Source organism: Micromys minutus, assembly GCF_963924665.1.
Source record: "Micromys minutus genome assembly, chromosome: 3".
NCBI classification, from domain to species: Eukaryota; Metazoa; Chordata; class Mammalia; order Rodentia; family Muridae; genus Micromys; species Micromys minutus.
Genome location: NC_137972.1, coordinates 54027652 through 54045557, shown reverse-complemented (window position 1 = coordinate 54045557; position 17906 = coordinate 54027652). Strand labels below are relative to the sequence as shown.

The 17906-nt window shown below is 52.6% G+C and overlaps 1 protein-coding gene across 2 annotated transcripts in view; it reads right to left on the bottom strand.

The window, feature by feature from the left end:
- The window catches only part of WNT7A (Wnt family member 7A), a gene marked incomplete at both ends in the record, with an annotated part of 41380 nt that overhangs the window by 14092 nt on the left and 9382 nt on the right, over window positions 1-17906 (bottom strand). Inside the window, one exon of one of the 2 annotated variants that reach the window (XM_080915018.1) lies at window positions 12222-12493. In XM_080915018.1, the coding sequence (XP_080771144.1) occupies window positions 12222-12493 (272 nt within the window). The remainder of the gene's footprint in view (window positions 1-12221; window positions 12494-17906) is intronic. The other variant, XM_080915019.1, reaches the window with a different exon arrangement.

Below are 17906 nucleotides of genomic sequence, written 5' to 3'. Positions count from 1 at the left end.
ATGGACAGGACTTCAAAGAAAGTAGACCTCTGAACTAGCAAGAGCCTTGGGAGCAGAACGTAGAGTCTAGCCAGGTATAGTAGTGCATGAGGCCTTTGGTCCCTGTGCTTGGAGATGGTGGCAGATGGATCTGAGTTCTACCTCAGCCCAGGGCTACAGAGTGAGACCCTGATTCATGCTCAACCCCCGCTAAACAGCTTAGAGCCTAGAACTGGACTCTGGCTTTTATGTTACATCTGCAACCCCTGATGCTGAGCACCACACAGACTCAGAGCAGCTGCTCAGGGATCCAGGCGTTCCACAGTGGAAGACTAGCCATCCAGGGCTTTGCAGGCATTGAACTTGCACTGTGGGTCCAAGAAGTCTATTATTGCTGCCTTCCCCCTTGGGGGTATGTGGGGACATTGAGCCTCAGAGACAGGCTGTAAGTCAAGATCATGCAACAAACAAGCAGTGTTATCAAGGCTGGGAGGAAGCTATCCACACACCCCGGCTATTTTCTACTGCCAGCTCAGAACAAAGACCCAACTGAAATTCCTGAGAGTGAGAGCAGGGTGTGGCCAGCAACCCCACCTGCCCAGAGAAGAACAGCTCCCTGCAGCGCCACAACCTACCAGAGCCTCAGTGGCTGTGCCCACTTATAAGAGGGGCCCAGTGACACTGTTCACCAACATGGAGCTGCAAAGCTTGGGCAGGAAATGGTGTTGTAAACAGTGAAGGTCTTGTGGGAATAAGGTGTGTGCAACTTGTTAGTCATTGTGACTGCAACAACCAACCCCGCCATCTAAACACCATACATGTACACACACAGTCGAGGCCTGAGAGACAGGTGAAAGGGGAGATGGGCAGAATGTGGCCTGCCAACGTAGGTGACTGGGCTACCTCAAGCGTGCCACTCAGTCATTCCATACCTCAGTTTCCTCCTGTGGCAGGCTAACATCAGACCCTCTCTTGTGATGAGAGAGTAGCTATGAGGTACACGTGGATTGGGACAGGCACACATGTGGCATTCCCAGTCTTAAGAGGGACATATGGTGCGTGGCAGTGAACAGCTGAGGTTGGCATTTTTCATAGTTAATGTCCAGGTCATGCTGCTCTGGAGGCTCTGGTATCAGGAGAACCCCACCTCCTGGGGGCTGTGCTCCTCCATCTGCTGCCTGGTTCTAGCTTACATCCACCAAATAGGCAGGTGACATATCCCATGGGGAGGAGAGAAAGCCTTCCCTCAGCATGGCAGACACTCCCTGAGCCATCATTCTTGGTTCAGATGCAAACTGCAGTTGAGTCTCCCTTGGGTAGGCAAAAGTCATCTTCAGTGATATTGTGACACTTGAACTTTTTCTTTGCAAAGAATGTAAGTGTCCAGGATCAGGAGAGGTGGCAGCTGGGCTCCTAGAAGCCTGTTCTACCTATGCCCCCCACACCCTGCCATGCTACCTCCCTTCCACCCTGCCATGCTACCTCCCCCCATCCTGCCATGCTACTCCCCATCCTGCCATGCTACCTCCCTCCCCATCCTGCCATGCTACCTCCCTCCCCATCCTGCCATGCTACCTCCCTCCCCATCCTGCCATGCTACCTCCCTCCCCATCCTGCCATGCTACCTCCCCCAACCCTGCCATGCTACCTCCCCCCACATCCTGCCATGCTACCTCCCCCCACACCCTGCCATGCTACCTCCCCCCCACACCCTGCCATGCTACCTCCCCCCCACCCTGCCATGCTACCTCCCCCCCACACCCTGCCATGCTACCCCCCATCCTGCCATGCTACCTCCCCCCCACCCTGCCATGCTACCTCCCCCCATCCTGCCATGCTACCTCCCCCCATCCTGCCATGCTACCCCCCATTCTGCCATGCTACCTCCCTCCCCATCCTGCCATGCTACCTCCCCCCTATCCTGCTATGCTACCTCCCCCCACACCCTGCCATGCTACCTCCCCCCCACCCTGCCATTCTACCTCCCCCACACCCTGCCATGCTACCTCCCCCCCACACCCTGCCATTCTACCTCCCCCCTATCCTGCTATGCTACCTCCCCCCAACCCTGCCATACTACCTCCCCCCAACCCTGCCATGCTACCTCCCCCCACACCCTGCCATGCTACCTCCCCCCACACCCTGCCATGCTACCTCCCCCCCCACCCTGCCATTCTACCTCCCCCACACCCTGCCATGCTACCCCCCCCACACCCTGCCATGCTACCTCCCCCCCACACCTTGCCATGCTACCTCCCCCACACCCTGCCATGCTACCTCCCCCCCACATCCTGCCATGCTACCTCCCCCCACACCCTGCCATGCTACCTCCCCCCCACACCCTGCCATGCTACCTCCCCCACACCCTGCCATGCTACCTCCCCCACACCCTTCCATGCTACCTCCCCCCACACCCTGCCATGCTACCTCCCCCCCATCCTGCCATGCTACCTCCCCCCCATTCTGCCATGCTACCTCCCTCCCCACCCTGCCATGCTACCTCCCCCCCATCCTGCCATGCTACCTCCCCCACACCCTGCCATGCTACCTCCCCCCACACCCTGCCATGCTACCTCCCCCCCATCCTGCCATGCTACCTCCCCCCACACCCTGCCATGCTACCTTCCCCCCCATCCTGCCATGCTACCTCCCCCTACACCCTGCCATGCTTCTTAGCTCTCTCAAACCCTCTTCTGCAGAATGTCCCTTCACTTATTTGATGACACCCTGAGTTTGAGTCCCCCTCCTGAGGACAAAGAAGGCAATTGTGTGCCCAGTGAGCACATCTTGACTTGGTCTCACTGATAACTGAGCCTCGACATGCTGCTCCTCCCCTCCCCTGGTTACTTTCCAGTAAGCTCCTGCCAGGACCAGCCACAGGGGGATGCTTTCTGGTGGAAATTACATGGCTGGCTGGACCTGGAGGCCAGGAAGGTAGCCTGCCACCGAGGTGTCCCCAAGTTTCTCTAATAATTCTAAGTTCTGAATGCCCCATGACCACCAGCTTTCTAGGTGACATCCTGTACCAGGGAGCTCATATGCTAGCCATAAGCCACATGTAGCGACCACACACTAGAAACCTGGGTCAAAGAACTGAATTCTCATCATACTTAATGCAGTGTGTGCAAATAAGGCAACTTACAGAGGCTATTGAGCAGTGTGACTAAACACTCAGTTCCTTTGATCATTTGGTTAGTGTCGCTCTATGAGATGAGCCCCCAGGTTCACAGATGGAAAGAGATGCACAGAGAACAGAAGTGGCCAGGTCCAGATGAACACGCCGCAGCACACACTGTGAACAGCAATGAGACCAGCACTCCAACCCGGCAGCCTGCACTAGCCCTTGGATTCTGCCACCCCTTGACATCAAGAGTCTGCCAGGCTGGGCTCTGCTTGCCTAGAATAAGGACACTGCAGGTGAGGGCTCATGACTCTCAGCCTGCCCTCTGTCCAGCACAAGCCCTCCCTGTGCTGTGAAGCAACAGAACTCTGCTTCAAGGGACAAAGCATAAACCCTCTAAAACAGCTATGTCCTCTGTCCCCCCCAAGTGTCCTCTTCTAGACAAGAGACAACGTCCAGGACCCCGTGAACAGAGCAACAGGACACAGTACCTGAATGACCCTCAATCTCCAGTTGATTAGAGAGTGGGATCTTGGGGGCTAAGGTTCAAAGCTTCTACGTCACTTCAGAAGGTTCCAGAACTTCTGGATAATATTGTGGATTCACTTTTGGGATGGCAAGATTGAGCGAGGACAGCCCCAGATACTGATGAGTCTGGGTCCAGCTTGAGTTCGTATTCCAGGGAAGCCTGAGAGCTGTGTAGCCTCGGGCTATATTACCCCGCTCACCTTCATTTTTTCATACATAAAGTAGGTAAGGCAGACCTGTGACCAGGTGGGAGGCTAGCAGCTGTGGGGATTAAATCGGAATTGTACGTTCGGTGCTGATACTGGGCTTGCCTGTGTCCCCCAGCAGAGAACATTTTATCCATCCGTATCAACTACCTGACTTGTAACTGCCTCACCTGAGCTTGAAGCCGAGGGACAACAACAGCTCACCTGAGGGACAACAACAGCTCACCAAAGTCACCTTCTTCCTGGATGAATGGTCCAAGTTCCTTCTGGGCCATGGTGTCCAGCCAAAGGGCTAAGCCTAGGCTGTCATGTCTGCACAGGACTAAGTGGAGGTGGTCATGGCAGCCCAGAGTAATGTGGCAGCTGGGAACCCACAGGCATTGCCAGTCTGTCCAGGAAGAGCTGCCCTGCCCTACCACTGCTTACCACTCCTCTCTTATCTTATCCCTCTTTCCCTGGATGCTGGTCATGGTATCACTGTGGCATCAGTGACAGGAGCCAGCTGGGACAGCCCCAGCTACGTCATCTGATGAAGGGGAAAAAAACCTTCCATGAGCACCTTCACCCTGACCATGGCCAGTGCCCTTCCATGAGCACCTCCACCCTGACCATGGCCAGTGCCCTTCCATGAGCACCTCCTGGCCAGTGCCCCTTCCATGAGCACCCTCCACCCTGACCATTGCCAGTGCCCTTATGACCTGTTCTCAGCTCACTCGGTGTCAGCAGCCTCAGTCTCTTTCCTAGACTCTCATCTTCATTATGATCCCAGCCTCCCAGTCTCTCACACAGCCTGTTCTACCACAGAGCAGATGGGATCTAAGATGGAACTGGGGGTCAGTTCTTCCCTGCTTTTCCACCTATGGACCCCCGGAAAAAGAGTCTCTAAATCCAGAATAGGCCTAGTTCCTTCTCCTGGCTCAACCCACAGGCTGCACTCCTTGTCCGGGCACTAGGGTTGGGCAGAGGACCAGACCGACCCACCATTAGGACCAGGTTAAAACAGGGATGCTGACACTCAAGTCATACCTACAGCATAAGAATCTGTAAGACATGAGGCCAGTTTAAGGCACACATGGAAGGAAAACACTTCAATCTAGCCTATGTGAAGTTCCTAGAATGGTCAAGCTTGTGGAAGTAGAGAAGAAAATTGTGTTATTGGGTTAGTGCTGAGGCAAGGTGCTGACACCAGAGTTTGATGGAGGCTCTAGCATACATGTGGGAGAGGCTCTGGTACAGATGTAGGACAGATGCCCTGGTACAGGTGTGGGTTTGGAGGCCCTAGTACAGGTGTGTGGACAGAGGCCCTGGTACAGGCATGGGAATGGAGGCCCTGACACAGGTGTGGGGACAGAAGCCCTGGTAAAGGTGTAGGTTTAGAGGCCCTGGTACAGGTGTGGGGACAGAAGTCCTGGTACAGATGTAGATTTGGAGGTCTTGGTACAGATATGGGTTTGGAGGCTCTGGTACATGTGTGGGTTTGAAGGCACTGGTATAGGTATGGGTTTGAAGGCCCTGGTACAGGTGTGGGGATGGAGGCCCTGGTACAAGTGTGGGTTTGAAGGCCCTGGTACAGGTGTGGGTTTAAAGGCCCTGGTACAGGTATGGGGATGGAGGCCCTGGCACAGTTGTGGGTTTGAAGGTCCTGGTATAAGTGTGGATTTGAAGGCTCCAGTACAGGTATGGGGACAGAGGCCCTGGTACAGGTGTGGGGACAGAGGCCCTGGTACAGGTGTGGAGACAGAAGTCCTGTACAGGTGTGGGTTTAGAGGCCCTGGTACAGGTGTGGATTTGAAGTCTCTGGTACAGGTATGGGGACGGAGGCCCTGGTACAGGTGTGAGTTTGGAGGCCCTGGTACAGGTGTGGGTTTGAAGGCTCTTGTACAGGGGTGGGGACAGAGGCCCTGGTACAGGTGTGGGGACAGAGGTCCTGGTACAGGTGTGGGGATGGAGGCTCTGGTACAGGTGTGGGTTTGGAGGCCCTGGTACAGGTGTGGGTTTGAAGGCTCTTGTACAGGTGTGGGGACAGAGGTCCTGGTACAGGTGTGGGGATGGAGGCCCTGGTACAGGTGTGGGTTTGAAGGCTCTGGTACTGGTGTGGGGTCGGAGCCCCTGGTACAGGTATAGGGACAGAGGCCCTGGTACAGGTATAGGGACAGAGGCCCTGGTACAGGTATAGGGACAGAGGCCCTGGTACAGGTATAGGGACAGAGGCCCTGGTACAGGTATAGGGACAGAGGCCCTGGTACAGGTATGGGGACAGAGGCCCTGGTACAGGTATGGGGACAGAGGCCCTGGTACAGGCTGCCCTTTGCCTTTACAGACCAGTGGTCTCAGCAGTTGCCACATAGGGATGCAAAGCTGACACTCCCTCCATAGGATGCTCCAGGACTTTATCATAAAGCTAACGCTCATCAACAGTATGCTGGCTTTTAGCATAAAGAACTAGACATTTACACTGATAGAAAAACCTGTGCACACAGATTCACCGCAACTTTATTTACAATGGTCCAAGCCTGTCAACAACCCAGTTGTCCTTCATCAAGGGGATGGCTAAACGAAATGTGTTGCCTCTGAGCTGTGGACTGTCACATGACTGCTGAGGTGAAAGAACTGTTGTCACACACAGCAACTTGAATGAGTCTAGGAGATCACCTTGAGCAAGAAGGGGTTCTATTGGCTGCACACCTCACTTGGTTTGTGTAGCCTTCTGAAAGGACGCAGTGATAAACACAGGGAGTGGATTAGTGGCGTGTGGTGACTGAAGGCCCCGAGGAAGGGAGGGTGACACGAGGTCCTCATGTTCTGTATCTCTGCAGTATCTGTGCCAGTGTCCTGGGGTGACAGCAACCTGCAGTTCTAAAGCCTGTCACTATGAGGTCCCCAGGGTCTCTGTGTTCCTTCAACTGCACAGCATAGGCTTGGTTCAGAATACATGAAACGGTTAAATTTGAATCTAACATAAAGATGTTCAAGTGGGTGTCCCATAAAACATTTGGAATATGCACAAATAAAATTGATTTCTTATCTTGAAGCCAAATTTAACTGGGAATCTCAAATTACATCTGGCATCCTACTCCCAAGACACTTCCAGGAAAGAGTAGAAACTTGCCACTCATTCTACAAACCCTACTGTGTGCCAGGCACTGTTCTAGGCATAGGGCATTCAGCTGTCCCGAGCCTCATGGCGTTGACCTCGTAGTGGGAGCTAATGGACGATAAAGACACAAAGAGCTGTGCAAAGAGAATAAGTTCAAATGGTGGGAACATAAAAGCAGCGTAGTACACTGAGGCTGGGTGGACACTGTGGAGAGAAATGCTCCTGAGCAAAGGCCAAACTCCACCCTCATGGACAGCGTGTGCAAAATCCCCGGGTGGGAGCAAGATGGTTGTCCCAGGAGTTCAGGATTAGAGGCTAGTGAGCAAGGTCCCCGGGGGAGGGGGGGTGTCTTCTCCTACCCAACATGTCAGACCTGGAAAAGCTTCTGAAGCCTGAATCCCTCCTGGTCCCTTGAGTCCAGGAAGCAGGTTTTTTCTACATATTGAGGGGGAGCCCCCCATATCCACCCTAAGTGTGGGGCAGGACTTGCAAGCGCAGCAGCCTGAGGACTGCTGGCTGACTTCCGGGAAGGTGGGGCCTGGCCTCTTGGGGGCCCTTGACATGCCACACTGTCCACTCTAGTCAAGCATGTAAGTGGCTTGAGCAGCCGCTAAGTGGCCTCGCCCTCGCTGCCTGGGGCTGGGTCCCTGTTGTACCCCGTACACTGGCTGCTCTGCAGTCATACCCAGAATAGAAAGCCAGCCCCCAGGAGCACCCAGACCAGACAGGGCAGGGCAGGAAGGGACAAGACCAACACCCCTTGTGAGCAAGAGGTGACTCCATGCTCAGGTGGAATTCCATCTCCCTTAGCTCACCTCCCTGGAGCTAGTCACATTCCAGCAGGGCTGGCCTGTCCCAGTGGGGGGCCCTGTCCTCAGGCTGCCTACCCAGTCTGGTCTCACTCCACACAGAGACTGCTGACAGTACATCCTTCCCTAGGACCCAGCGCACCCAGTACACTTCACCGTGCAGGAACAGTAAGGCCTCCACAGCCAGTGGAAAGGTAAAGTGTCATCCTGGGAACTTAGAACACTGTCACCAAGCCAAGAGAGCAGAACCCACCTTGACATGATGAGCAGGAAATATTTTCTGTGCACTCCAGTGGGGTCCCAGGTTGTCTCAGATCTGGTCACCTCCCTGCCAGAACTTCCCTCCCCAGGACCCTCCTGCCCTCTGTTTTACCCTCCTTCCCTGCACCCCAGAGGACTAGTATCCTTAGCAATTCCTGCTCTTCTCTGTGGTTTCTGGGCTGCTCCGCACGGGCGGTACCAGAGCCACAGTTATCCCTACATCCAGGAGCAGCCTGCTGTACTCTCTAAAACCTGTCTCCTCTGTGAGGGGTACACCCCAAACTTAACCTAAGAGCTGCTTCTGATACTTCTCACACTCCTGGGTGTCAGAATCTGCTACCTCTAAGACCTTTCACTCCACTCCACTCTGTGTCACCCAAAGTTCACCCCATTAAGCTGCTTCTGGCCACTCCTGACACATAAGGCCTGTATTTGACTCCAGCCTCCTCAGCAACCTCACTAGCTGTTTCCAACCTCAGACCAGAGAGTTCCTGCTGCTCTTTTAGGATTTGATAACCTCTTCCCCTCTTTTTCTAAAAGCCTGGTATTGCGTGCAGGGCATTGTGAATGCTGACACTGCACTAGAGAATCCCAGGCCGACTCGTGCTAACTGCCTTCTTCCTGGGGTGCGTCTTATCCATCAAGGTCTGGCTAAAGATCCCTTTCTTCCCCCAGCCATCTTTTATAGGAAACTACATTGCTTCTGTGTCAGAGCCACGTTTCTCCTACAATGTCAAAATTTAGATTCTCAACTAACTTGAGCACCTTGAGGACATGGGCCATGGAGTAGTTAGCTCGTTCCCTGCCACCCAAGGGACAGGAAAGAGATGATTCAAAGACACAAAGGTTACCCTAAGGATCTCAGGATCATGCTCCAGAGATCGCTTTCCCTCCAGTGTTGTGACTCCAACCACCAACCAGAATGAGTGAGCTTGGTATTCTACCAACCAACACAGTGGCCTGTGGCATCAGCATAGAAACAATATGCCACTCCAAACGAACAACAGGTGACGGTCATCTTCCCCAGAGGCAGTCTCTGGCCTGCTTTTTCGTGACTACCCCCATCACGGCAGATGCTGAAGCACGTCGACCACTGTGCCCTAGCCACCATGACCTGGTTCTAGAGTCCGCTGAGGGCAGGAGCATCACACTGGTCCTCTAGTGGGGTACACAGGGTACCCCTGCAGCAATGGCCCCTGGGAGGCCTGCAGAAGGCATGTGTGGCCTTTCTTCTGGCTTCCCTTCCCAGCCTTTCTCTCACACTGACTGCTGTCAAGTCCCAGAGCCAGTGGCCAGGTTGAGTCTTATCTGGCAGTGAATGATCAACAAGACCATGGTCCTTCCCACGCCTCACTACCCATCTCTCCTCAACTGCTATAGGCTTTTCCCACCACCCATGCACAGTCAGTGCAGCCTGGTGTGTCCTGAGAAGTGGCTTGCCTTATAATTAGTAGTATTTTCTGGGATCCAGACCTAAAACAGGGTCCCCATTAACCCTCACACTCATGATAGTAAATGGTCCCTAGATGAACTGCACCCAAGGGTCCTGTGGATTTGAATGAGAGTTGCCCTCATAGGCTCACATATTTGAATGCTTTGTCATCAAGAAGTAGCACTATTTGAAAGAATTAGAAGGATTAGGAGGTGTGACCTTGTTGGAGTCACTGGGGGTGGGCTTTGAGGTTTCAAAAACCCATGCCAGCCCCTCTCTCACTCATTTTCTTCTCTATCTTTCTGTCCCTTTCTCTCCTACAGATCACAATGTAGCTCCCAGCTACTGCTCCAGAATCATGAGGCTAGTGAACTACACCTCTGAAAATATAATCCAGCCCCAGTTAAATACTGTCTTTCATAAGGGTTGCCTTGGTCATGGTGTCTCTTCATAGCAATAGAACAGTGACTAAGACAGATTCCCACCTGCAAGTGTGGAAAATCTCCCCTTCTGTGTTCTCCACCTCAGGCAGGCCCAGCCTGTGCTCCATCCATACCCAATGTCTGTCTGAACCTTACTGTCTCCACAGCCCATTTCTATGACTTCTACTCCTCTCTGCTCTGGACTCAAAGTACTTCCACCTAGCTGCCCTAGGCCCTGATCAATGTTCCAAATACAGCATGCCCATCTCCAAGGTCTGGGGTGCAGCTGTAAGGGGTGCCCCAGGCTGTCCTGAGTGAGAAAGCCATGAAACACAGTTGCATCCCAGAAGAGATGAGGAAGAAACAAGAAGGAAGTTTCTCTGAGAGAGAGCATCATGGATCATACATGGACAAGGAGAAGCCACACTTCAATATATCCTGTCAATTTGGGGATTCTCCAGGAGCCCACAGACCACCTAGATAGAATACAGTATGTACCAAGCATAGGTCTCATCCATCTGGGCCTTCACCTCTTTTTCTCTTCTCAGCCAAACTCTGCTGTCTTTGGGCTTACCTCTTCCAAGAAGGTCACTGAGGTTTTGCTATGGCCATGCAGTGCCCACGGGCCCAGAGTAGCTAGACTGAGCAGCAGCCACAAGCCTTATGCTGGAGCCAACTGCGCATCCTACAAAGCTCTCCTACCAGAGCTGCTAGCCAACTTCCCCTTGATCCCTGGGCTAGCTTCACCCTTTACCTCACTATAGGCTAAGCAGGAAATCCGTGGTAAGGAAACTAGAGATGAAGGAGGAAAGTTGCTACTTCCAAAGAGTGAGACCTTCAGAGAGGGGGTAGCACCTATGACCACTTGGACTACAGCAGTGAAAAGGAAGGAACAGCTGAGATGCCCATCTGGACAGGTGGTCCCCGAGGCCATCCACTTTATCTGGATATCACTGGGAGGGGACGCCCTTCTGGATACAAGCCTGTCAATGTTCTCACAGTGTGTAGCCCTAGCCACACTTCTGACTGGCTTCCTCTGGGTGCTGCAATGTTGGCAACATGGACTCACACCCACCCTGGCTGAGGGCAGAGGATGGTGGTTCAGGTCCTAGGTGGGCAGCCTTTCCTTCTCACCTCAGCCCTGGCCATACAGGAATGACTGGAAGAGCCAGGCTGAGCTCAGATGACCATGCCACCTGCTCAGCCACTGCAGCCACACACACATCTGTGCCTAGACATGCCTGGCCCCGGTGATGGGGATCTTTAACATATGACTTCCTGCCTGTGCCTCAGTTTCTTCACCTTTAAAGGAGGGTTCAAGGGACACCAACTCATGGGAATTCTATGAGGTAAAACATTCAGGCCAGAAGATGTGTAACCCACTGGGACCTGCTCAACCAAAACAAGACAGTGTCACCGTCACTAGGCCAAACAGCAGACTCTCACATCTGAGCCCTTCTGGGAACTGTCTTTTTTCTCTCTGATTTGCCAATTTTAAGAGTATTTCCAAAGATGAAGCAATGGTACAGAAAACCAGAGACTTATGCACAAGGTCTGGCTGTCCTGCTCCCAGCGCCCACCCAGTTGTGATGACCTAGTCAGTCAGACCCGAGGATAGGCCCTGATCCCTATCCACACTCAGATACCTCATGGAGCAGAGCACAAACTTCCTCCCACTTTTAATGCCTCATAGGCCCTCTGGGATCCAGCCCAGCCTTAGGCCTCAACCAGGGGCATTGTCCACTCAGATAGCACTGGCCTAAGTCTCTCAATGCCTGCTCAGGGTGCTGATGTGTGGATACTTCTGGAATGGGGTTCCCAGCATTGCATTGGTTCCTTCATGCACTTCCTCATCCATGGTGGGTCCTTACAATTGGCAGGACCTGCCTTCCTCTGTCCCCATCTCATGGCTCCTTGGTTTTATTTTCTAGACCTTTAATCCCATATGCTTCTTCTCGTGGAATGGGCCACCCAGCTCCCTTCTCTTCCCAGCCAGGATGCTGGGAACAGGAGAAACCTTGCCCTACTGTTCCAGGATAGACATAGACCTTGGTTGAGGAGACAGGAAACGGATAGCTGCTCTCAGCTGGTCCATGTGGATGCCTCCAGCAACTACCTCAGTCCTTCCCCAGAGTCAGTTTACACAGCTGGCCCTGGAACCCCGAAGACCTCGTAAGTCTTCCACGTCTCTCCTTGCTGAGAAGCACCCATTTTGGTTTTGTGAATAGTTAGCATACGGCCAATAAGCTCCGTATCGTATACCCATGGCACCAAAGTGGAGCAGGAGGAAGCTACAGGCGAAGCTGGGTTTTCTAGACCCCAGCCCTTCACCAGGGACCTCTTTAAGTGTTCTCCCTGCAGCCTACCTTCCGGCCAGCCTCGTTATTGTGTAAGTTCATGAGGGTCCGGGCATTCTGCTTGATCTCCCGGGCATCCACGAAGACCTTGGCGAAGCCGATGCCATAGCGGATGTCGGCAGAGCAGCCACCCCACTTCCAGCCCTCGTCCCGGTGGTACTGGCCTTGCTTCTCCTTGTCGCAGCCACAGTCGCTCAGGTTGCCCTGGGTGCAGGCAGCTGTGATGGCGTGGGCCACACCCGCAGCAATAATTGCATAGGTGAAGGCAGCCTCCCGACTCCCTGGGGGCAGAAGAACGGAGAGAGCTTTGTAAGAGCTGATCTGGGAGAGCCTCCAACAAGGACGGCTAGGGAGAAGGTGAGATCTGGCTCGGGAGAGGGGCTGAGGACAGATAGTGCTTTTCAATAGTCACGCAGAAGTCTGGTGACGACTGTGCAGAGAACTCTTAAGGCGATGGCAATGCCTGGGACTAAAATCAAGTACACACTCACTCTCCTGCGACTCCTGACCCTCGGGAAAGCTGGGCTTAGGGGTGGGGAGCTTCTATCCCGTTTCCACCCACTGCCTCCCCCAGCAAGCTTGACAGGATCCTGTCACTTGTATGTGTTCAGGTCACAGAAAAGCAACATTATGGAACACCTTTGCGGTGCTCAGGTTGAAGGGCCATTGATCCCTGCCTCTGTGAGCTGACCAGTGACCACCCCTGCCCTGTGCCTCAGTCTCCTCAGCGGTAGCAATGACTAGTAAGTAGCATTAAGAGTTTGTCTTCAAAGATCTAGCCAGTGTTCAGCAAGTGGCATTGTTCCACAGTAAGGGGTAGAGGAGTCTGAGCATCAGGATGTAGCTGATAAAAATGCTCAGTGGGTGGAAGTATCACGTTGCTACTTAGCTTCTCTGGGCCTCAGTCTCCCTCTGCCAACTAGGTTCAAGAGACATGTGTGTACTGTGGGGTGAAGGAGTGGAGGAGAGCAAGACTTGACCATGGTGACCCCTGAAATGAGCACTGGGCTCTTATAGCCGGGGACACTGAGGAAGAAGCTGGAGCAGGTGCATGGGTAGTGAGCACACCTCAGAAGGAAGGGGCTGCTGGAGAAACTGAGGAAGTGGCGACAAACCTGCAAGTAACTTCGACCTTGACCTCCACCTGGGGCCTCCCTTCACCTGTCCTGCCCCCAACCATTGCTGCTCCTGTGACCTCTGCCTTTCAGGAAGCCCACCCACAGCATTCCTATGAAAACGGGTTTATGTCTGGTTTTATGTCTGCCACTTGCTGACTACTATGGGATAGTCTTTCTTCTCCAAGACCCTGGTCTTCCTATCTGTGAGCCTGGGATAATACCAGTGCCTATCCAAGAGGGGAATGTGAGTCCCATGAAAAATGCTTAGCCCAGAGCCTGGCTTACCAACTGGGGTCCTCATAGTGGAGCCCCTGTTCTTCAAAATTGCAGCTCAACATTGTGGCTTGCAGAAGACACTTAAATTACCTGATGAATTTCCCAGGACCATAAAGAAGCAAAGAGGCAGCCCCCACAACGGGCACCAGCTCACTCCAGAAAAACCAAACACACAAGAAACAAAACTCTAGAAAAGGAGATGGCATTAAATTCAAACCCTCATGGGTTTTGGAGAAAGGGGAGATCAGAGGTGACTGTCCCACTGCTTTCTAGCTATGTGACCCCAAGTGAGGCAGCTGTGTCTCTGTGCACAACTCCTCCACTATGAAAGGGGTTATAACAGCACTCACTTTCCAGTAAGGTTGTGAGGAAGAGAACATAGCTGCCAATGTTTGGATGTTTGGCATGCAGGAGAAAGCATGCCGAACACTAGCCATTATAGCATTTAGGGGCACAGAACTAGCTGGTCCTCACAGAACCAAGGGGGAAGCGCAGCTCTTCATTCTCTTTTGCCTGCGTTTGATGAAGCCAGTAGAGCAGTCTGGCTCATTCAGGGCACCCAAAGCAGAGCCTCACACTTGCCCCTGGCTACCTTATATGAACAAAAGCTGTCCTGAATTAAATCACTTCAGAATAGGGGAGGTCATTGCTGCCAGACTCCAGCAGGTGGAAGGAGCTACTGAGGGGAGACCAGGAGCCCCAGGCCCTCAGCCTCAGCCTTTTCAGGCATTTCCCCATGAGCCCTGTGCTTCCCGTGGTAACTGTGTGACTGCCTGCCACCCAGCATGTGAGCATCTCTGTTTCTTTTGGGTCTCCTGAGCTGCAGAGTGATGTCGGTGGTAAGTGGTAGTCAGCTGTTGAGGATGATGGCTCTGTCCCTCACATTCCCTGAGGTGAGGGAAAGGTAGCCATGCTTCTAGTTAAAAGTGTGCATGAACTTCATGGAGTCTAATCCATGGTGTCTACCTTTATGGCTAATTGGTGCTTAGCACTCCCATTCTGAGAAGCAAGGAAAGACAGCTACCCTCCCTTAGCACGGATGCTGTGTGTACCCATACTCATCCCTCTGGGATGCTGAAGAGCTGCTGTTGACAAAATATGACAGATCTGGGGGTTCCCTCAAACCTGCCAGAAGCTGTGTGACCTCAAGAAACTGACTTAGCCTTGCTGTTCCTTGTTTAGTTCTTTCTCTGTAAATACCTCTAACCCGAACAGGGGATGAGAGGCAGGCATCATCTAGCCCACAATACACACTTTAATACAAAATCAAGAGTAACACCAGCTTTGTGACTGGTACAATTGGGGGCTATTAGGAAGGTGCTCAGACCATCCTCTCTCACTCCTACCTCAGTTTCCTCGTAGTCCCTCTCACTTCATTTGTCCCAAGTCACCCATCCCCACTGTCCCTAGAGAATATGATTTTCTTTAGTGTAGCACTCTGTCATAAAAGTCTGCCTGGAGAAGGAGGAATACAGACCAGCGGCCTCGGGGTGTACAGGATGCTGCTCACTCATAGCTCATGCAAAGAGGATGCTGTCCTCATGAACAGTCCCCCAGCTTGAGAGGTGGCTAAGGAGTGCTTGTTGCTCTTGCAGAGGACCTGGGTTCAGTTCCCAGCACTCACAACCACCTGTAAGTCTAGTGCCAGGGAATCTGATGATCTCCACAGGCATCAAACATGCACATGATGCACATATATACATGCAGGTAAAACACACATACAGACAAAATAGAGTAAATAAAATAAATAAACAAACAGCTCTTCCAGTGAGTTAGGGGCAGCACCCTACTTTGCAGATGAAGAATCTGAGGATCAGGAATGTCTGACCAGGCAGGGGTGGAGGCTACAGGGAACAGGCTATGTGCCTCTTAGCCTATCCTGTCTACCACAACCAGGGAGGCAGCACACTCATCCCTGGGCTCTGTAGACTCAGAGGGACAAAGGTGGACAAGTAGGAACATTTGATGTGCCATACTCACACCTGGGTCTCTGTACTATATTTTGCAACAGCCCCCAATGTAAGACAATACCCAAATTTACTGGTAACAAAGGTCTCCTACCTAGATACACTAGAGATAGAGCTGGGAATCAAAGACTTTGTTGGACAGCATTGTCCCTTAGCCCTGCCTTATCACTGTACGTAAAAGTCATGGTTAGAGAGGAAGGCATCAGCTCTTCCCAGAATGCATTAGTTCTGTCAAGTTAATACTTGTCAATAAGGTCAGACCCTGACATCCTCAGAAGAAAGTGGGGTGATGACAGATCCAGCAGGGATGGGTCCTAGATCCTCAAATCCCATTCTCTAGAAGCCACCCAGAACTCTGAGGCTGGATGAGGGTAGGGGAGTGAGGTTCACAGAAAGGTACTGATGTCACAGGCACAAGTATGGCCAGAGGCAAATTGAGAGGTCACAGGGTGTCCCTATACATTGCCTGAGCCATTTCCAAATCCTGATGGTCCACATTCTTCCCAGCACAGCCTGGAGAGTCCCTTAATGGGACACTTACTGAGTATATCTCATTGAGCTTGCAAAATATCTGCACAGTTCTGAGAGGTTGCTTCAGATCCAGCAACAATGGTGGATGGGGTTAGATGGCACCTCATTCATACAGTATGCCAAGTCTTCAGAAATGGGCTGCTGGTAAGACTGTGTCTGAACACCTTGCCAAGAGGGATAAACCAATGCAACCAACCTCTGAGAGGCAGACTGGCCTTTGTCACCTCTTCACAAAATGAAGATCACAGGGCCCAAACACAAGGCCCTGACAGCTGGGTTCCAGGGTACGACCCACTCTCCTGTAGCTCACAGCCCTTATTCCAGCCCACAATTCACAGCCCACCTCTCCCCCAGATCATCTACACATCTGATGAGTGAATGCCAGCTCCACTGAAGCTGGCCCCATGGTGATGAGGAGTCTGCCCCAAAGTACCAGGGGCAGAAGAAAGGTCTTCATCCAAATCTTGACTTCTGTCCTCTCAGCCAAGCATGTGCCCAGCCCCTGCCCTCAGTGAACATTTCCTGAGCACCTACTGTGTGCTAGGCACTGTGCTGCAGGCTGGATGAACTAAGATGTGGGATTCGGATGTGGCTCTGCCTTTTCAAGGAGATAGAAAGATTACATCACTCTGTTAGCTGAGACTCCAAGAAAACAGAAGCCCTCAGTGATGGAAACTGGGGGTGTCAGAGTTTGAAGGTTCTGTAAGGAGAAGAGTCTCCTGGACAGGGGCACCCAAACCATGTCCCTGACCGGTGTGGGCCAGGTAAGCCAGGATGAGAAGGAAGACCGAGTAGGCAACACAGGGAATTCTGCTGAGTTTTGGGATCTTATTCTGGGCAGAGCCTTCTCTTGTTCTAGAGACAAAAAAGCGATTCCCAGAGCCACAGACAGAAGGAAGGTCTGCCTAAGGTCACCCACAACTCCAGAGACTAGACTAGGACCAGCTCCCAGGCCTCCAGTGAGGAATCTCCTCCCTCTCCTCCACCTTACCCTCAAATTTCACTGGCCACATATCAGATTTCTACACAGAAACCTGGGGAATCAACCACAAGTGTCTTCAGCCCAGTCTGGGTGACAGGGTACTTGCCAACCATCCCCACTACTCCTCACTTAGCTGGGTGACTCTGAACCAGCACCCTAAGTCCCTGAACCTCAACATTCCCATCTGCAAACTTAGAACTCAGGGGGACACTGCCAGTCTGCCCTGAAGACCAGTCAGGCTCCTGAGGGAGGACAATGTCAGCAAGGGGATGGGGGCAGGGGGTAAGTGTCCATGCTGAGGTGAAGCCAGAGCCTGGTTGACGCCCTCTGTGTTCGGCTCCATAGCAGTCCCATGGGGACAGAGGAAATGAGCCCTGTCCAAGCTGGCCCCAAAGATTCCATCCTCCGCCCTTTGCGATCGCTGCCCGTGGTTTGCACCGGAATATTATCTGGGTGTATTTACGGTATCTCACTGGAAACCACAGAGTGCATTGTAGCTTTTTTTTTCTCTTTTGCTATTTAAAGCCAATGGGTCAGAGAATGAGCAGTCTACAGTGACACCAGCAGAAATGCCCAGTGATTGGGAAAACAGACAGATGGAAAAAGGTTGCTCTCGCCAGACTGGTGCGGTAACAGTTCACAGTCCAGTATTCTGCTACACAGTAGTTAAGAGAGGCTTTGTGCAGAGCCGGGAGATTTAAGGGTTAGGAATTATGTGTGTGGACAGAGCCAGGTGAAGAGATGGGAGACAGAAATGAGGATAGGGTGTACCATTCACCCCACTCTAACCTGCTGTTCCAATCCCCAATCCAGGGAAGGA